The 18,926-nt window shown below is 44.5% G+C and overlaps 1 protein-coding gene and 1 long non-coding RNA gene across 2 annotated transcripts in view; both read right to left on the reverse strand.

Moving 5' to 3' along the window:
- Positions 1-13,074, reverse strand: part of LOC308469732 (uncharacterized protein) — a 28,151-nt gene extending 15,077 nt beyond the window's left edge. The window contains exons 1-2 of the mRNA XM_080992613.1: positions 13,025-13,074; positions 10,042-10,205 (exon numbers count right to left, since the gene is read on the reverse strand). Coding sequence (XP_080848739.1) covers positions 10,042-10,174 — 133 coding nt within the window. The 5' untranslated portion in view covers positions 10,175-10,205; positions 13,025-13,074. The remainder of the gene's footprint in view (positions 1-10,041; positions 10,206-13,024) is intronic.
- Positions 1-18,926, reverse strand: part of LOC308470280 — a 267,788-nt gene that overhangs the window by 61,904 nt on the left and 186,958 nt on the right. The gene's annotated exons all lie outside the window — the stretch shown is intronic.

The following is an 18,926-nucleotide window of genomic DNA, read 5'->3' on the forward strand; positions in this document are numbered from 1 at the left end:
AAAAAAATAAAATATCTGGGAATATGGATAACTACAAAAAATATAAATTTAATTCAAGATAATTATTTGACAACATGGAAGGAAATTAAAAAAGATCTAGATACGTGGAACAGGGTGAAACTTTCGTGGTCGGGAAGGATGGCGGCAATAAAAATGAACATACCCCCCAAGAATGTTATTCTTGTTCCAAAACATCCCTGTGATTAGAGGTTCCACAATGTTTAAGGATTGGCAGAAAACTCTTTCGAAATTTATATGGCAAGGGAAAAGACCGAGAATTAGATTTAAATTACTTACAGATCGAAAAGAAAGAGGGGGATTCTCGGTGCCAAATCTGAAATTATACTTCAAGGCCTCCTGCCTTTGCTGGATCAAAGATTGGATCAATTTGGAAAATACTGATCTGTTAGACCTAGAGGGTTTCAACAATAGGTTCGGTTGGCATGCCTACTTGTGGCTAAATAAAGAAAAGGTACATAAAGGGTTTTCAAGTCATATTATTAGAGGGCCACTATATGAAGTTTGGGAGAAAAACAAAAAACTTTTAGAATGGAAGACACCCTGGTGGTTATCACCAATTGACATTCTAACAACCAAAAAAGCAAATATGGAAGGAGAAAGATTGACCCACGAAGACCTACTGATAAGATCAGAAAGTGGCTGGAAATTGAGAACATATGAAGAGTTGAAAGATAAATTAACAGGCTGGCTGCAGTATCATCAAATAAATGCAATATTGATGGAAGACAAAAAAGTAGGGATAAGTGAGAAAAAATCCAAATTTCAGATAGAAATAATAGAAGGCAAAACCAAGTTATTATCCAAAATGTGTGATATATTATTGGAATGGGATACTAAAGATGAAGAAATAAAGGCGGTTATGACAAAATGGGCAATGGACTTGGGATACAATATAGAATATGAAAAGTGGTCGAAATTATGGAGTTGCGGGATGAAATTTACGGCATGCGTCATACTTAGAGAAAATTTAGAAAAGATGATGTATAGGTGGTACATCACACCAGCAAAATTCGGAAAAACGTACAAAACAGGAAATAAGGCCTGCTGGAAGTGTAAAATCAAAGAAGGTAATTTCTACCATATGTGGTGGACCTGTGAGGAAATGAAGAAATTTTGGGACCTGATTTAGAATGAGTTAAAAAAAATACTTAAATATACCTTCCCTAAAAGACCAGAGGCCTTCCTACTAGGAATAATTGGGGATGAAATTAAAAAAGAGGATAAAATACTATTCCAATATTCGACAGTAGCGGCTAGAATATTAATTGCACAGAATTGGAAAAGCTCAAATACCCCAACGGTCAGAGATTGGCAAACAAAATTATTTGAATATGTTGAACTAGCAAAAATGACGCAAAAAATTAGAAACCAAAAAAATACAAAGTTTATTAGTGATTGGAATAAATTTATGGTATATATTGAAGGAAATTACAAAAACTTAAAAACTACTGCAGGTTTGATATAAATCTTATGATGCGCAAACCATTAATAACTCTTAGCTGCAGGAAAAAGAAAGAATTTGTATTAAGAAGCCCGAAATCGGGAGGGAAGAAGGTCAATAGGTGTGTAGAGGAAAAATCTAAATATTTGAAGATATAAAGATTCAAGGAATCAAATCAAATTTTATTAAACGGTCACAGACCAGATTAACTCGTACAGCTAGTCAGCGAAGCATAACACCGGAAAAAACAAAGGACAATTTCGATACATAACTGCAATTTAAAATTAGACAGCATAAATAAAATTAAGTATTTGCCTTCGCCTGCATATTGACATTGGAAAGCTCTTGTTTCCTGCGCCTAATAGCGGCTACACAAAATTTGGCCACATTGATCGTAATTTCAGGAACCTTATCTTCTACCAAGGCTCTCATACGTTGGAGTTCTGGTTCATTTTTAAGCTTTTGTAGAACTGGGGCAATAAAGGTCAAACGTAGATCCTCGTAGTAACTACAGTGCAGCAATACATGCAGACTTGTTTCCACTTCCGATGAGCCACACGGGCAAACACGTGACTCATATGGTTTGCCCTCATATCTGCCTAGCAGCAGGGCAGAGGGCAGAACGTTAAATCTGGCCAGGGTAAAGGAGTGTCTGTACTTAGGTATTTGTAAATCAGCCAAATAATTTGCGGGTGAGAACCCTCTCCCAAAGTCTCTAATTATGGCATGTTTATCCATTTTGCCCATATGACATTGCAGCTCTATGTCCCTAATGCGTTGGAGCACTTGACTTCTGGCTCTCTCATATCCTGCCGCTATCAAGATCTGCGGGGAGAATCCCAAGCTTCTTATCTTTTCAAACAGGGAAGCTTTCCAGGTGGAATGAAAGGTGTCTAAGAGTGTTAAAGGAGCCAAACCGGCCGGGGAAAAAATAAGTTTTAACCAGTAGTGTATCTTTAGAATCCACAGCCGCGCATTAACGGGTGGTTGTCCAACTTCTAAGCGGACAGCTATATTAGATACACAGGGGGGGATCCCCAATAAACACCGATAGAATTTTGTTTGAAATGCCTCCATAGGCGCAAAATTTTTAAAACTGCAAACCTGGGATCCATAAGTGAGTTGTGGGAGTATTTTTGCAGCAAAAACCTGGGAGGCCGCCGGAACGTATTTACCCCCTTTCCCGTGAAAAAATCTTGTAAGGGCTTTATTAGCCCTTCCTGCGTTGGCAATGGCGTTTTTCATCTGTTGGTGCCACGAGACCCTTTCCTGAAAAGTTATTCCCAGGTATTTGAAAGTTGCTACCTGGTCAATAGGTTGACCATTAATTCTCCATTTGTGTTTCCTTCTTTTTTTTGAAAACACCATAATTTTAGATTTGCTGTAATTTATTGATAGTTGTTCCGCTTGACAATAGTCAGCAAGTGATCTCAAAAGCTTCCTCAGGCCAACGCAGGAAAAGGAGAGTAGGACTGCGTCGTCCGCATACAGAAGCACCGGGATGGGAATACCTGCCAGTTTGGGAGGGTGGGCATTTTCTTTCGCCATATTTACTGCTAGAGAGTTGATATAGAAATTAAATAGCGTTGGCGCGAGGACACATCCTTGTTTAACCCCATAGTGCGTTTGAATTTCTTTAGTTAGATGGCCTGACCGATCGCATCTTACCCTCACCCTGGTGTTTTCGTATAGACCACGGATAAGGCGTAATAAGCGTTTATCTATGTTTGTAGCGCCAAGCTTTTCCCAGAGTCTATCCCTTGGTATTAGATCAAACGCCGATTTAAAATCCACGAATGCTGCATATAAAGACCCCCCTTTTCTAGAGTATTTGTCTGCCAGGTGTTGAAGGGTAAGGGCCTGGTCTATAGTTGAACGCTTTGCTCTAAAACCAGCTTGAGCTTCTGATAGAATATGCTCTCTTTGCATCCACTCCACTAATTTATCACATAAATGAGCAGCATACAGTTTGCTAATAATACTTAATAGACTGATTGGTCTATAGTTAGCTGGCTCAGTTCTGTTTCCTTTCTTGAATATTGGAATGATGATGGCTAAACCCCAGTCCTCGGGGATAATAGCCGCTTGATTTATACTAGTGAACAAGGCGGCTAGCACAGGGGCCCACCATTCGACATTTGCCTTAAGAATTTCTGGTGGGATATTGTCAGCACCCGGGGCTTTCCCTGATTTAAGAGCTTGAATAAGGCCAGTAATTTCTTCTGTAGTTACAGGGGGCCATTCCTTACCAAATTCACTTGAAGCAGGAAGCAGAGCTGGGGCCAGTTGATTTGATGAATATAATGAGAGGAAATAGGCCTCCCATGCTCCAGCGGGTATAGAGTATTCGATTTCAATCGGGGAGTCTCTCCAGCTTTTTGCAATTATTTTCCAAAACGTGGCAGAATCTTTCCTTTGGGAGGCCTCCACTAGGCACTGCCATTCCTCCCTTTGTGCCTGGAGCTTTTTCTTGCTAATCAAAGCTTTATAACTGCGTTTTGACTCAAACCAGTCTAATGGAAGCGAAGGTAAGTTCGCTGTTCTATAGTTCCTGTACTTATCCAGCAGGAGGCGTTTCATAGCCATGCATTCTTGGTCAAACCAAGGTTTGGATTTATTAAAGTGTAGAGATTGCCGTGGCGTTTTTTTGTTGGTCAGATAAGGTTGTAGCGACGAAATCAGTTCCCGGAACATGTCTAATCTAGCCTCAGGAGTTGGGGAATTAATGAGGTTCTCCTTTCTAGCAAGAAAAATATCTGAGTGAAGTCTTTCCGATATTTCATCACTCAATTTGCTGGACCATTTAATACGTGAGTATCTTAGCTCCATGTTTTCGAAGCATGGGGCTACAAGTTTATCAGAGCAAAATAAATCTTTTCTTACATCCAGTATTAAACAGAGCGGTAGATGGTCGCTGTCAACCCTCTCCACCACTTTACATTCCCGTGCTCTGCTCAAAAGGTTAGATGACACCAGGACGTAATCGATAGTGGAGGCTCCCATGTTGGATATAAATGTAAATTCCCCACTGGGTTCTCTGTCGACACGACCATTTAATACAGTCAAATCCAGATTGTTGGAAAAACATAGAAGGCATAGGCCTGCGTAATTGCAGCCCTTGTCTTTTGAGAGCCTTGGGGGAATAGAATGGGCTTCTTCAGAAATGGGAGGTACGTCGTGAAAATGAGCATATAACGCTTCGTCTGATTGGCCAATTCTGGCATTTAAATCCCCAGCCAGCAGCACTGCCGCAGCAGGAGTTTGATTCATTAGCTCATCGACATAAGATTCTATCCTATGCCAGAGATTTTTGATAAGCTGCTTGCCTCTTTGGGGAGGGGCATATATATTAATCAATAGAAGTGTGCAATATCTGCATTTCATTAATAATGCCATGGCCACACTGCTCAGAGGCTCCAGCTCGACGAAAGATGCTCTCAGCCTTGTGGATATTAGAATGCCTAGCCCACCCTTAACTCGTCCCCCTTTGTTGCTTGGTGAACCTGCGAGCGAAAATGAGGCAAAACCATTTACATCTAGATCCCCTGTTAGCCATGTCTCTTGCAAGAAGACTATATCATGATCTTGAATAAAATTGACAAATGATTGGTCAGTCGCCTTGTTGAGCCAACCAGCAATGTTCCATGATAAAAATTTAAGATTGGCTTTATCACAATCGAATCTTTGTCAATTATTAGCTAACGTACTTTTAGGGTTTGTCGCTTTATGTATCGGACGCCTATCGTCTTTGAATGGCGGGCTATCCAGCCGCTCTATGATTTCAATAGGTGGATGCAAAGTGCTCACGTTTGTGAACACCAGATCTTTATTATGCATAAATTCCTTCTGTGGATAGTCTGTTTTGGCCTGATTTTGGCCCAGTTCTGTTTCGTCTAGGTATCTCATTTTGTCCCATACGTCTTGTGGGGTCACCTTGGGGATATTTCTCCTTCGGGGGGGTGATGGAGTACTCTCCTTGAAGGGTGGCACATTCTCTCTTGGTGGAAAGTTAATCTCCGCTTTGATCTGAAGGTTACGTGTTGTGGTCTTTTTTTGGTCCCCCTTGATAACCTCGTTGCCTGAAGCTCTCTCGGCCAGCTTATCTCTTAGCTTATCTAGTCTTCCCAAGATGTCAGTTTGTATTAATGGTGGGAACATCCAGAATTAGTCAATTAGGATATTTTCTTCCATAGTAAAGAAATCCTCACCTTTGCTTGCAAGGCATTGCGGGTTCTGTTTGTCAGGCCAGAATTTTGAGAGTTGTTTCCCCTTTCTAAGATTTGCCTGCTTAGTTTTCAAAAGGGGGCTCAAAGGAGCCTTATTTTCAAAGAGCCTAAGTATTGTTGTCCGTGCTTTTAAAAAGGCAGGTCTTGACCTAAAAATATACTTGGCCAGGTTCTGATCCCTAAAAGTGGTCAGTGCTCTCACTGAGTGACCATCATAATGTAAATATTCCACCGAGGTGATATCATTAGCATTAACCATTCCTGGCAGTATGTCATTTAGACTAGATACAAAGTTCATTATTCGCTGTTTCCCTGTAAGGAAGCCCTTAGGCTTCGGGAAGTTCGTGAATACCAGTTTTTGGGGATTTAGGATCAAATTCCAATCTCTTTCCTGACTGGAGGCTTGCCAGGTCTGAAGGGGGGTATCATCTCTACTAAACGCTTCCTCTTCCCCGCTGTTCGATTTGCTAAGTGTTTTATTGCCTTCATAGGAAGAGGCCTCTACTTCCGCAGCATCAGGTTTATTAAAAAGTTGGTTATCCAAGGACTGAGTTGTTACTTCTGCCTTCTCACTTGCTACTGGAGTCAGCCTTGGCGAGTCCTCCCTAGCCGGTTGCTGTGTAACTACCTTTGTTTCTCTCTTTTTACCCTTCTTTTTGCTGCCCCGTGTGGTCGGTTTATTTGGGGCTGGGGGAAGAAGTTTAAACAATTTCTGCCAATGTATGTTTCGATTACTGCGGGTATACTTGGCTTTCCTTGTTGTTTTAATATTTTTACTTTTCTTCACTTTTACCCTTGAGTTATGTCTTTGCAGACTCTTATTTATTACTGGTTTGTTCGTCGACGCTAGCTCAACTGTTTTATGTTCTTGTGGCATATCATTTAATTTTAACTCTTTTAATTGAGATGTGAAATTTTCTACTAACGTCAGCAGTAGCCCGTTTGTTATTGTTAGATAATTTTTTATGTTGGCTAAATCAGAACTTATTGCTAGGGAATAATCCAAAGGGCGACCGTCACTCAATTCTGTTTGAGAGTATTTTGGAGTAGGTATCTGGTTTTGATGGGTTGATGTAATTTCTTCCGTGGGCAGCTGTTCCTTAGTAATAGAGGTATTTCCCTCCTGAAGTTCCTCGGCTAAAGCTAGTTCTTGCGCTAGGCTGCATGGGGAGTTAATATTTCCAGTATCTTGGTATATCTCTTTAAAATTAGACGTCCAATCAAGAACAGTAAGAGAGGGGGGTATTACTTCATCAAGAATTAACTCTTTTTGTGGACTCTTACCCTCCTCCATCTTAGGAAAGTAATTTGTGATTTTGCTTTGTCTTTTACCAGGGCCCGAGGGGCTGATTGCCGAGTCAGGCAGTATACCCAACTCCTTGTATTTTCTTCTAGTAAAAACCATGGTAAAAGTGGTCTTGATATAGAGAGAGGGCAGTTTACCCCAGGTGCGACTGCCTTAGATTGGGGGGCAAGTGGGGGTATCAATCTATATTCCCACCTGCTCTCTGCAACAGCTTCCTGATGTGCTCATCAACAGCCTCAATATATTTCTCTATTTTGAGTTCTCTGCTTTTAGATCTTGGCAATTGTCCTAAGCCTGTAGTTTTCACCTCAATCATGCGACCAGCGCTGTTTCACAAATGCTGCAACCTAGTCAGAATATAATAATAAAACAATGCTGCCAAAGAGACAGCAGTAATAAAACGGCTAAAAACTACATTAAAATTAAAATTGCCTTATTTAGGCAATTTATGTGCAGCTGGAAAAGGATAATAGTGGAGTTTGGCTATAGCGCATGTACAGCTATGATAACCTTGTATTTCGGGTCCTAGCTTAGTCTTTAGAGGCCTAGCTTAGTCTTTAGAGGCCATCTTCCACCGCCCTATACTGAACGAAGGATATCCAAAAGCCCCAGAAGGGAAACTTTCTGTGGGCTGGTTCGCTGATTCCTTCTAGGTAGTCTTTCAAAGGCCTACCACATAAGGCAGGGCACAGAACGATATCTTGCTGAAGCCAGTTTTCCAAACCTCCAGAGGGTCCTATCCGATACACTGTTGTGGAGTTATTGTGTAGATTAAAAACTTCCTGTAAAAAACTCAGGGTGCCTTCACCAGGAGTCTCTGAGAATATAAAAGCTGGTCTCCTCGAAAGAATTTATTAAAATGAAGAGTCTTTCCAGCTACAGCACTTCCTCTTCAACTAAGCAGGAATGTTGTCCCCAGCTAGTTCACACAGCCCCCCAGCTGGGCGGGGGTCAGTCAGTTCAGTTAACCCCCGAATCTCCAAGCTTTATCTTTCTCTGTGTTCAGCAGAGCTGGGTGTCTATGGGCCAATCTCAAAGCAAAGCTCACAGTCGTATCTCTCCTTACCCTCCTTCTCCAGGCACCGTTGGTCGGGTAAGCAGTTCACAGTTCTGTCTTTAGACCTCTTCTGTCTCTCTGCTCTCAGTTCAGGCAGCAGCGTTCTCTCCTCTCTGGCAACCTTGACCGGGCAGCTGATAAGGAGGGAGGGGGCAGGCTGGGACAAGCTGAAGCTCGCAGAGCCGACAGGAGTTATAAAAATGTTCAGAGTCTTTAAAATGTTTTCCGTTTGTTAAAAATTGGCATCCGGAGGGCAATTAAGATAAGGTTTTTAAAAATAAAAGTGAGCGCCGGAGAGCGTGACTTGCCTCGGCGCCATCTTGGTCAACTCCCCATTCAAGGAATAAGACAAGGAACTGTAATGGAAATTGACGTTATTTTTGTGTTATGTATGGATATTTTTTCTTTTTTCTTCTTTTTTCTGTAACTGTTGTTTTGTTTTTCCTTTTGGTTATTTAAGTGAAATTCAATAAAAAGAAATTAAAAAAAAAAAAAACGGGCAGAGGCTAAAACAGAAACCCAAACCTGACAGAAATTACCTCAACTTCCCTAACAACTCTGTGTGTGAATGTTGCCTCCAAGGTGCTATGGAAAGGGTGACTGTCACTCCAGAAGGCCGTTTTTTCAGTTAGGTCTGTTCTCAACTGTCGAGCGAGAGAGAGGTTTTCTGTGAGAGCACCTGCTGCCTGTTTTATGCTGCTATGTGCCTCAGAAAAAGTCTGTAACGTCTCATATAGATAGAAGCACTTGTAATTCCCTCTTCATACCTCATGTAGCAGAATTACTTGATGTTGAATTATTTTGGTTTTTTGAGTGTAGCTTGTCTTGAATAAAAAATGGAATAAATGTAGAAATAATCTAAATCAGTAAAGAATAGATATATAGATCTATTAGATATAAGCACATGTAAACGTGTTTTAGTATATCAAGTAATGTAATGTGTTCTGTTTAAATTCTAAACAGAGAATCTTGTGGAGCCTTTTCTAGAAGAAAAAAAACTTTGTTTTTCAAGGGTCAAACAACCCGGGACAACCTCCACACATATAAATACCACAGAAAATGGGTTTGGGGCCCACAAAATCCAGAAAACCACGAATAATCCAGAAAGACAGGTGCAGAGTTGTAAAGTGACACGTTTTACCTCAGAAACTGACATTAACATTTTGACCTCTTTGCCAGTGTACTGTTAATTATCCTCTCAGAAACAATTTTTAAAGGCAGATTGAAAAGTAGAAAGAAATTTTTAGGATGCATAGAGGAAGTTTTACACAGTGGAATAGGAGAATGAGAACAGTGTTATACAGATTTGAAATGATACAATGTATTGAGGCAGATGTCTTACTGCCAGAGAAATTCTTCACAATTTAGAGAAAGTTTATAAATTTAGAAGATGTCATCACAATTTTATAAGAAACTTTTTTGGTTTAAGACATGAAGAAAAGAAAGATTGCCAGAGTCATGTGACAGAATTGTAACTATCATTGAAAAGTTAAAGCTGGCAGAATATTCTATGTCTGAAGAACAGAAAGGGAGCTATATTGTAGGATCTCCTGGGGGGGGGGGGAATGTATGTATGGAATTTCAAAACTGATCTTATGATCCAACGGGGAGCTTTACCAAGAGCGTCCAGGATCCCACGATTCTCCTCCTTGACTTCTTCATGCAGAGTTCGTTGCTTCTACTGCTGTGTGATGGAGCAGTAAGTTTTTTGACATTGGTAGGGCATTCAGGCCACGGCACTGGTATTAGACATTTTGAGCTGCCAATACATCGTGGTGGCCGGGGAGCTGTGATGTATTCCTAGCTCAAATTCCCTGCAGATGACAAAGGCGCAGGCAGGCAGGTGGTGGAGCCCAGAAAGGTGCTCACCTTCTCAATCTCCGCCTGCCTGTCTGCCTCCCCCCACCCCCAGGCTGAGCAAGCCCCAATACCTCTCTGGCTCCATCCCTCCATCCCTCCACGTCCCCATCTCCCCTCCCCTGGAACTCACCAGATCTCTCTGAGAGCCCTAGAGAGGAATGCTCAGAGGTTGTGAGGAGGGATGCAGGAGACAACCTGACCAGGTCAACCGTCCATCTTCCCCCTTCCATCCTCACTAGCTTTGCAGGATCCATCTCTTTCATCCTTCCTGAAGAGTCAAGGAGCCAAAACAACCTGGGAGAGAGGAAGAAGCAAAGGGAGCCTCAAAGGCCCTGCAGGGAAGAAGAAAAGAAGAAGATGAAGCGTTTGGATTTGATATCCCGCTTTATCACTACATAAAGGAGTCTCAAAGCGGCTAACATTCTCCTTGCCTTCCTCCCCCACAACAAACACTCTGTGAGGTGAGTGGGGCTGAGAGACTTCAGAGAAGTGTGACTGGCCCAAGGTCACCCAGCAGCTGCATGTGGAGGAGCGGAGACACGAACCTGGTTCACCAGATTACAGGTCTACCGCTCTTAACCACTGCGCCGCACTGGCTCTCACTGGATTCTCCTGCCCCTGGAAAAGCACAAATGGGGCAGCCCCTTCCCAACAGAAACCCCATTTATAAACATTTCCAGTGGTTCTATGGTATCTATGGTACCATAAGGCAAAAGTTCATAAAAATTTTCATAGTCATAAAGAGCTGTTAACTGAAACTGACAACCAATTAAAATTAAAGGACTTTGAAGAAGTAAGAGAAAATGTAATAGACTGGTTACAATATTTACAACTAAATGAAACTTTTAAAAATCATGAAAAGAAAGGATTTAGTTATCAAATGTCAAGATTTCAGAAAGAAATAGTAGAAAGTAGTACAAAACTGCTGTCACAAATGAACCATCTGCTTTTGGAATGGGACACTAAAGAGGACCAGGTCAAATGCGTTATGATAAAATGGGCGAAGGATGTGGGACATAATAAATTAATGACGGACTGGGAAAGGCTTTGGAAGTTAGATTTGGAAGTTAGGCCGCCAAGACCACAGAACACCGGTTTTGAAAGACCTACACTGGCTCCCAGCATGTTTCCAAGCACAATTCAAAGTGTTGGTGCTGACTTTTAAAGCCCTAAATGGCCTCGGCCCAGTATACCTGAAGGAGCGTCTCCACCCACATCGTTCTGCCCAGACACTGAGGTCCGGTGTCCTTCTGGTGGTTCCCTCCCTGCGAGAAGCCAAGTTACAGGAAACCAGGCATAGGGCCTTCTCGGTAGTGGCTCCTGCCCTGTGGAATGCTCCCCCACCAGATGTCAAAGAGAGAAACAACTACCAGACTTTTAGAAGACATCTGAAGGCAGCCCTGTTTAGGGAAGCTTTTAATGTTTAATAGATTATTGTATTTTAATATTCTGTTGGAAGCCGCCCAGAGTGGATGGGGAAACCCAGCCAGATGGGCGGGATATAAATAATAAATTATTATTATTATTATTATTATTATTATTGGTTTTAAATTTTCTGGTGTTTTGATGGTATTTGTCCCCGGTTAAATTAGCAAAAATGTACTTCTCACTCGCTGGATCAACACCTTGTTGTGGTGAGTGGGCTTGCACGTTCCTATGACCCTTGTGAGTGAAGTCATCGGGAATCTTGTAATCCCAACAGGATCACCCTAGTACTTTACTAATAATAGTGGAAGTGATGCAGAGAGTGACTTTTCTGAATATTCCTTGTATACCAGTAGTATACAAGGTCTTTGTATACTACTTGGGGTCTTTACAACCCCAAGTAGCTGATTCCCCAAAGAATCTGCCCTGCAAGCAAAAGAAACCTCTGACAAGCACTTGAAGAAGCCCAACCTGGAAATAGAGCCCCATATGCTTCCCCATCTCAGAAGTCCCACCTGGCCCTGAGGCATCTGCTTGGCTCAAACAGCATTCAGGCTAAACCTCTACATCTTAAATGGTGCCCTTGAAAGTGACTATCCTCTCTGGCTCCAGAAGGAGAGCTATAGACCAGGGGTCAGCAACCTTTTTCAGCCATGAGCTGGTCCACCGTCCCTCAGAACATGTGGTGGGCCGGGCTATATTTAGGAAAAAAAAAAATGAACGAATTCCTATGCCCCACAAATAACCCAGAGATGCATTTTAAATAAAAGGACATACAGTGGTACCTCGGATTACATACGCTTCAGGCTACATACGCTTCAGGTTACAGACTCCGCTAACCCAGAAATAGTACCTCAGGTTAAGAACTTTGCTTCAGGATGAGAACAGAAATCGTACAGCGGTGGCTGGAGGCCCCATTAGCTAAAATGGTGCTTCAGGTTAAGAACAGTTTCAGATTAAAAACGGACCTCTGGAACGAATTAAGTACTTAACCCGAGGTACCACTGTATTCTAATCATGGAAAAGCACACCGATTCCTGGACCGTCCCCGGGCCGGATTTAGAAGGCGATTGGGCCGCATCCGGCCCCCGGGCCTTAGTTTGCCTCCCCCTGCTCCTGACAATGTACTCTAAATCTGCCTGGTGTTTTTACATGAGCAGAATGTGTGCTTTTATTGAAAATGCATCTCTGGGTTATTTGTGGGGCATAGTTCCCTAGACCAGATACCGTTTGCTATATAGTTTTGTATGGTTTGGTATACAAAGTACATCAGTATAAACGACCAAACTGATTAAAGAAAGAAAAAAGCTGAGCTACGTTAGAAAAGCGATCCAACCATAAGAGATCTGGCTCTAATCGCCCTGCTAAAAATGTAGCGGTTTCTGCTGTCTCCTTGATCTGCCAGGAGAAAAGACACAGTAGCGATGCTGGGCAAGAGGAAGAACACCCTTCCTCCTCCTCCTCCTCCTCAGCTCTTGATCGAGACTCCAGGGCTCTCTCTGCAGGCTCCCCCCTCCAAGACCCCCTCCCCCCTCCCCCACGGGGCCAGCAAGAAGAGCGGGGCAGAGCCCTGGCCCCCCCTGGCGGAGAATGTCTGCCCCCTCCCCGATCTGGCCAGCCCCCCAGGCATCCTCCCCTGCAGCCCCTTCTCCCCATTGCACCCGGAGGGAGAGGGAGGCGAGACTCACCCCCAGGCAGCTCTTGCAAGAGAGAGAGGGAGACGGAAGCAGCCCCTCCGCTTGCAGGCGGGAAGGGCGAGGGAGGGGCTTTTGCTCGGGAGGACCTTGCCCCCCCCCACGCCTCCACTTCCTGTCCTCTCTAGAAACCCAGCTCTGTGCCTTTTAACCCTTCGCAAGCCGAGCACAAGCGGAGCAAAGCAGGCAGGAGCCCAGGAGGAGCCGCTAACCCAGAAATATTACCTCGTGTAATAACTTTGCTTCAGGATGAGAACAGAAATGGCCTTGGATCCTGAGCCTATGTAGCAAATGCATAGTTTGGGGGTACTCTTGGATACGCCTTTGTCACTAGAGACCCACGTGCCCTCTATGGCTGTTTGTGAACAGGAATAGCCTGACCACTGGAGCACTGGAAAACTTGGAGCTGGACTGCTGCAATGCACTCTTTCTGGGGCTGCCCTTGGGTCTGGTGCAGAATCTCGTTGGTGCAACATGATGTGGCCAGATTGTTCTTGTGAGCTTTTGGTCAAGAACATGTGTGTTACGGTAAAATCTGGGTGCAGGGTTACTCTGCCACCCAGCTCGTCGGACTAAGTCCGCGGGTCCCTGCGGAAGAAAATGAGCTCAGCCGGAGACAGGAGCAAGTTCCAGGAGATCCGAGTTTATTGCGCAACAGGTTCAAGGCGAGATTGAACAGCGAGAAAGGGGTGACATGAACTTTTGAAATTTCCCTCCATGTCCCAGAATACAGTGCAAAATACATCCCAGTTACATCATGAATACATTACGAAGAGGTTGGGTTACACAGATTACATCACGAATACATTAGGAAGAGGTTGGGTTACACCGGATTAACATATGGAGGAGGGAGGGGGGAATATGCAGAGCTGGAGATATGCGCAGGTAAGCACATCCTGAGAAGACAATGGTCCATGTATGCATAGTCTGTCACCTGGCATCGCCCGGAGGAAGGGCTTGGCAGAGCGATTTGACAGGATTAGGGTCTTGACACCTTGCTTGAGGGATTATGGAGGGCAGGGGAGGTGTCATGGAGTCCTAGAGAAATTGAGCAAATTGGCAAGTTGATTTTCTATGAATTTTATAGATTTTAGTCCTTTTTGACATTGGCAATTGGAAATAAATGGATATATTGTAGCGAAGAAGGTGAAGAAGAAGACATGCCCCCCCTTCCGTATCATGTGGCACCACAGCCCCCCATTTGGAGGAACTATCCACTTAATACTATTTTCTGCTTCCTGAAACTTCCATTTCTGATCCACAAGAGGACCTCTTCTCTTACTCCGTGGCTACTAAGCTTACTCAGGAGGCACCTTGATGAAAGTGTCAGGATGCGGTGTCTCTCCCCCACACAACATGACTCCAGCAGTTAATTTTGGTGGTCAGGTGGGATTGCTATGAGGAATTATGGAAAATGTAGCAAGCCATTGTGTCAGCAATGAACGCATTGCTTTGACTGGGCTTGAGCCATTTGACATGATTTCTGATCGAATCCCACAAGCCTCTGCACCTCTGCCATTTTCTCACTGCCTGACAGTCGTGTATAGCATTCTAAAACACAGACCAGTTGCTTCACCGGGCGTCCTCAGTACATAAAGACAGAAAGTAGCTTTGATGTAGATTTTGTTAATCTTTAGGTCGATCTTAAGGGCCAGGAAGAGAGTTCACAAGGAGATGGTAAATACTTTCTTTCTTTCCTATGGGTTTATGACCTCTGGGTTTCCTAAATGCATTCCTCCTTGGTTCCTGTTTATTTAACTTAACCACGTATGCATGCTCAAGTAGGAAATAGTTTCTTTGAAGTTAAAAGGATTTCTCTGATCTGACTTTGTCCCACGTGGGGGATTTTTTGAAATGCTCAGAGGAAATCTGATTGGTTCTTACAATCAGTTCTTACAATTGGTTCTTACAATCAGACGGTTCACCGCCTCTATTGTATCTGCAGAAAAAGGCAGCAGGAGACTTTTTCAGGTGGTTCACAATTTAGCGGAACCACCTGCAACATCGGGGCCCAGTACGGGCCACATGTTCTCCTGCAATGATTTTGCAAAGTTTTTTGCAGATAAAATTGCTCAGATTCGGGAAGAAGTAGACTCCACCGTGGGAGCAGGGCCAGGGCGGGAGAGTGCTAGAGTTTTGTCTAGTCAGGTTGAGTGGGATCAATTCCAATCTGTTACCTCCGAGGATGTGGACAGGCTGCTTGGACGAGTGAAACCAACCACCTGTCTCCTAGATCCTTGCCCATCCTGGCTTATAAAAGCTAGCCGGGAAGGACTGGGTGATGGGCTTCGTGGGGTGGTGAATGCTTCCCTCCGTGAGGGAGCCTTCCCAGACCCGCTGAAAGAGGCGGTTATTAAACCGCTTCTTAAAAAACCATCTTTAGATGCAGCCACAATGGCCAACTATCACCCAGTCTCAAATCTTCCATTCTTGGGCAAGGTGATTGAGTGAGCGGTTGCTGAACAACTCCAGGCACGCCTGGAAGAAGCGGACCATTTGGATCCCTTCCAGTCGGGATTCAGGCCTCATCATAGGACTGAAACTGCCTTGGTCGCACTGGTTGATGATCTCCGGCGGGCTAGGGACAAAGGTGAGAGCTGTTTCCTAGTTCTGCTGGATCTCTCAGCGGCGTTTGATACCATCGACCATAACATCCTTCTGGACCGTCTTGAGGGGCTGGGAGCTGGGGGCACTGTCATACAGTGGTTCCGCTCCTTCCTCCTGGGCCGTGTTCAGAAAGTGGTGGTGGGGGATGAGTGTTTAGACCCCTGGGCTCTCACTTGTGGGGTGCCTCAGGGTTCTGTCCTCTCCCCCATGCTTTTCAACATTTACATGCAGCCGCTGGGAGAGATCATCAGGAGGTTTGGGCTGGGTGTTCATCAGTATGCGGATGATACCCAGCTCTACCTCTCTTTTAAATCAGAACCAGTGAAGGCGGTGAAGGTCCTGTGTGAGTGTCTGGAGGCGGTTGGAGGATGGATGGCAGCTAACAGATTGAGGTTGAATCCTGACAAGACAGAAGTACTGTTTTTGGGGGACAGGAGGCGGGCAGGTGTGGAGGATTCCCTGGTCCCGAATGGGGTAACTGTGCCCCTGAAGGACCAGGTGCGCAGCCTGGGAGTCATTTTGGACTCACAGCTGTCCCTGGAGGCACAGGTCAAATCTGTGTCCAGGGCAGCTGTTTACCAGCTCCATCTGGTACGTAGGCTGAGACCCTATCTGCCTGCGGACTGTCTCGCCAGAGTGGTGCATGCTCTGGTTATCTCCCGCTTGGACTACTGCAATGCACTCTACATGGGGCTACCTTTGAAGGTGACTCAGAAACTACAACTAATCCCATTCAGAAGACATCTTAAGGCAGCCCTGTTCAGGGAAGTTTTTAACGTGTGATATTTTACTGTATTTTTGGTTTCTATGGAAGCTGCCCAGAGTGGCTGGGGAGGCCCAGCCAGATGGGCGGGGTATAAATAATAAATTATTATTATTATAATAAATTATTATTATAGCTGTGTTAAGAGTTCTTTTGTTAATAAAAGGGACCTGGGCCAGAGTGTGGCAGATTATTATTGGCATTTCCTCCCAGAGTCTTGCTGGCCATGCCTCGTGTGTATTTTATTAATCAGGGTCCAATCCTTTCCTTCACCTTATTAGGTTAATGGACTAAAAAAGGCCACAACTTTATTGATTACAGCATGTGAGAGGTATTGGCTTAGGCATTGGATAAAACAACAGGAAGGGGTGAGTCTAACAAGGGCTAACCACCAGTAGGAGGAGCCTGTTGATGCAAATACAACTGGAAGCTCCCCCTGATGTTACTGGGGGTTGTGCCATGGCCCTAGCCACCAACAGGGCATCGGACAGGATCCACGACCGCCAGATTCCTTTACTGGAATACCCATAAAGTGGAGAGGTAGGTGATGGCCACACCCTGCCCTCCAATACACAAACATATTCCAGTGCCTAACTGCCAATACCCAAAAAGTTGTGATGATTTGCTACGAGGTAGGCGAAAAACCAAGTGGCTGGTGCCAATTTGCCAGTTGGATAAAAATTCCTACCAGGCCCCTTGGGCAACCAAGGCGACCAACCACAGGTCCATAGCAAGTTCAAGAACCAAGCTGTGGCAGGTGGGTGATCTGATGAAAACCAGCAGCGCAATGAAAGGGAAGCATTGCCACGGCCGCATTTGAGCAGCTAAACCCCGCCCTCAAGCCTCCACCTGACTGGTTGGCTACCTGGGGGCTGTCTAAGCTGTCCCATTGGGCAAACGACTCAAATTTGATTGGCCACGAGCAAGCGGGCTTTAGGAACAATTATTCGACCACTGACCATATGGTAATTATGTATCATCTTGCCAGAAAATATTCTGCCCCGAGTCGGGGGCGCCTATGTGTCGCTTTCATAGACCTAAAGGCCGCCTTCGACAGTATCCCAAGAAACTGTCTATGGAAGAAATTAGAGAGATGGGGCATAGATAGAAGGCTGTTATGGCTTATAACCCAATTACACCATGGGTCGTCGGCTAGAGTGAGACTCACACCGGCGGGAAACCTATCCAACGAGGTCCCAATAAATAGAGGTGTGCGCCAAGGCTGCATTTTGGCCCCACTCCTCTTCAACTTGTTTATTAGCGATATGAAGCTCTTTCTGAATGAGTCTCAAGCCAACATTCATGCCCCCCGCCTAGCTGATTTTCGCTGCCCTCTGCTCCTATATGCCGACGATGCAGCGATCCTTTCCTACTCTAGAGTCGGTTTATGCAGAGCTCTAAAGATTTTTGCGGCTTATTGCAAACTCAACCATCTGACAATTAATCATGGGAAATCTAAAGTCCTGGTCTTTACCAGGTCTCGGAAAACTTACAGCTGGAAGTTAGATGGAGTCCAATTAGAACAGGTTTTCAAATTTAAATACCTGGGAGTCTTTTTTCACTACAACCTAAGCTGGAAGCCACAGATACAGTATTTACTAAACAAAGGGAAAACAATACTTTATACTCTACTCCAATTTTTTGCGGCCGACGGAGCCTCCCACATCCCTTCTGCATTGAAGGTGTACCATGCAAAAGTGGTTTCCACCCTCTGTTATGCTGCCCCGCTCTGGGCCCCAGGGTCCAATTTAACATCGTTGGGGACATTGCAGAATCAGTTTCTCCGTCGCCTCCTGAAACTCCCCATGTGTGTGAGCAACGCAGCCATACGTCTGGAGTTAAGGATTGCATCATTGGAGACTGTCATCTGGAAGCGAGTCTTTGGTTATTGGCTGTCCAGCTGGCATAGGCTTCCCGACCATTACCTTTTTCAGTGCCTCTGGCGGGACGACTTTGTCAATCCGTGGGTAGGAAAAATCCATGCCAAACTTCTGAGCATCGGAATTTCTCCAGCGGACTCCTTAAAGATGAACTTACGCTCAGCCAAAAGCCTTATTGAGCAAAGATTAGCAGACATTGAAAACCAACACAACCTCGCCGGGGGTGGGGGTGTCTGCTCCCCCAGGTATCACGGAATAACCCCACCACTTGGCCTTCCATCATACATGTCATCTCTTTCATCTGTACCACACCGACTTGCATTTATTCGTGCAAGGTTCAATGTCCTTCCATCGAACCTGCTGAGCCACAGATTTTCCAAGGGTTTGGTGTCTCCGCTATGCGTGTGTGACGGGAAAACTGTTGATTCTCTCCCACATATAATGTTCAACTGCCCCCTACATAGCATAGCCAGGACTAAATTCCTGGGTCCTGCTTTACTACGCTTGGTTGGCAGGCCTGTTGAGTCACATGCCGCACTACTTTTGCAGGATACAGATCCTTCTGTAACTCTGCAGGTGGCGAGATTCCTGAATGCGGTTATCTCACACACAAAAACCACCAAAAACAACAACAACATCAAAAACT

The sequence above is a fragment of the Podarcis pityusensis genome, assembly GCF_964106645.2.
Source record: "Podarcis pityusensis genome assembly, chromosome: 2".
Classification (NCBI taxonomy): Eukaryota; Metazoa; Chordata; class Lepidosauria; order Squamata; family Lacertidae; genus Podarcis; species Podarcis pityusensis.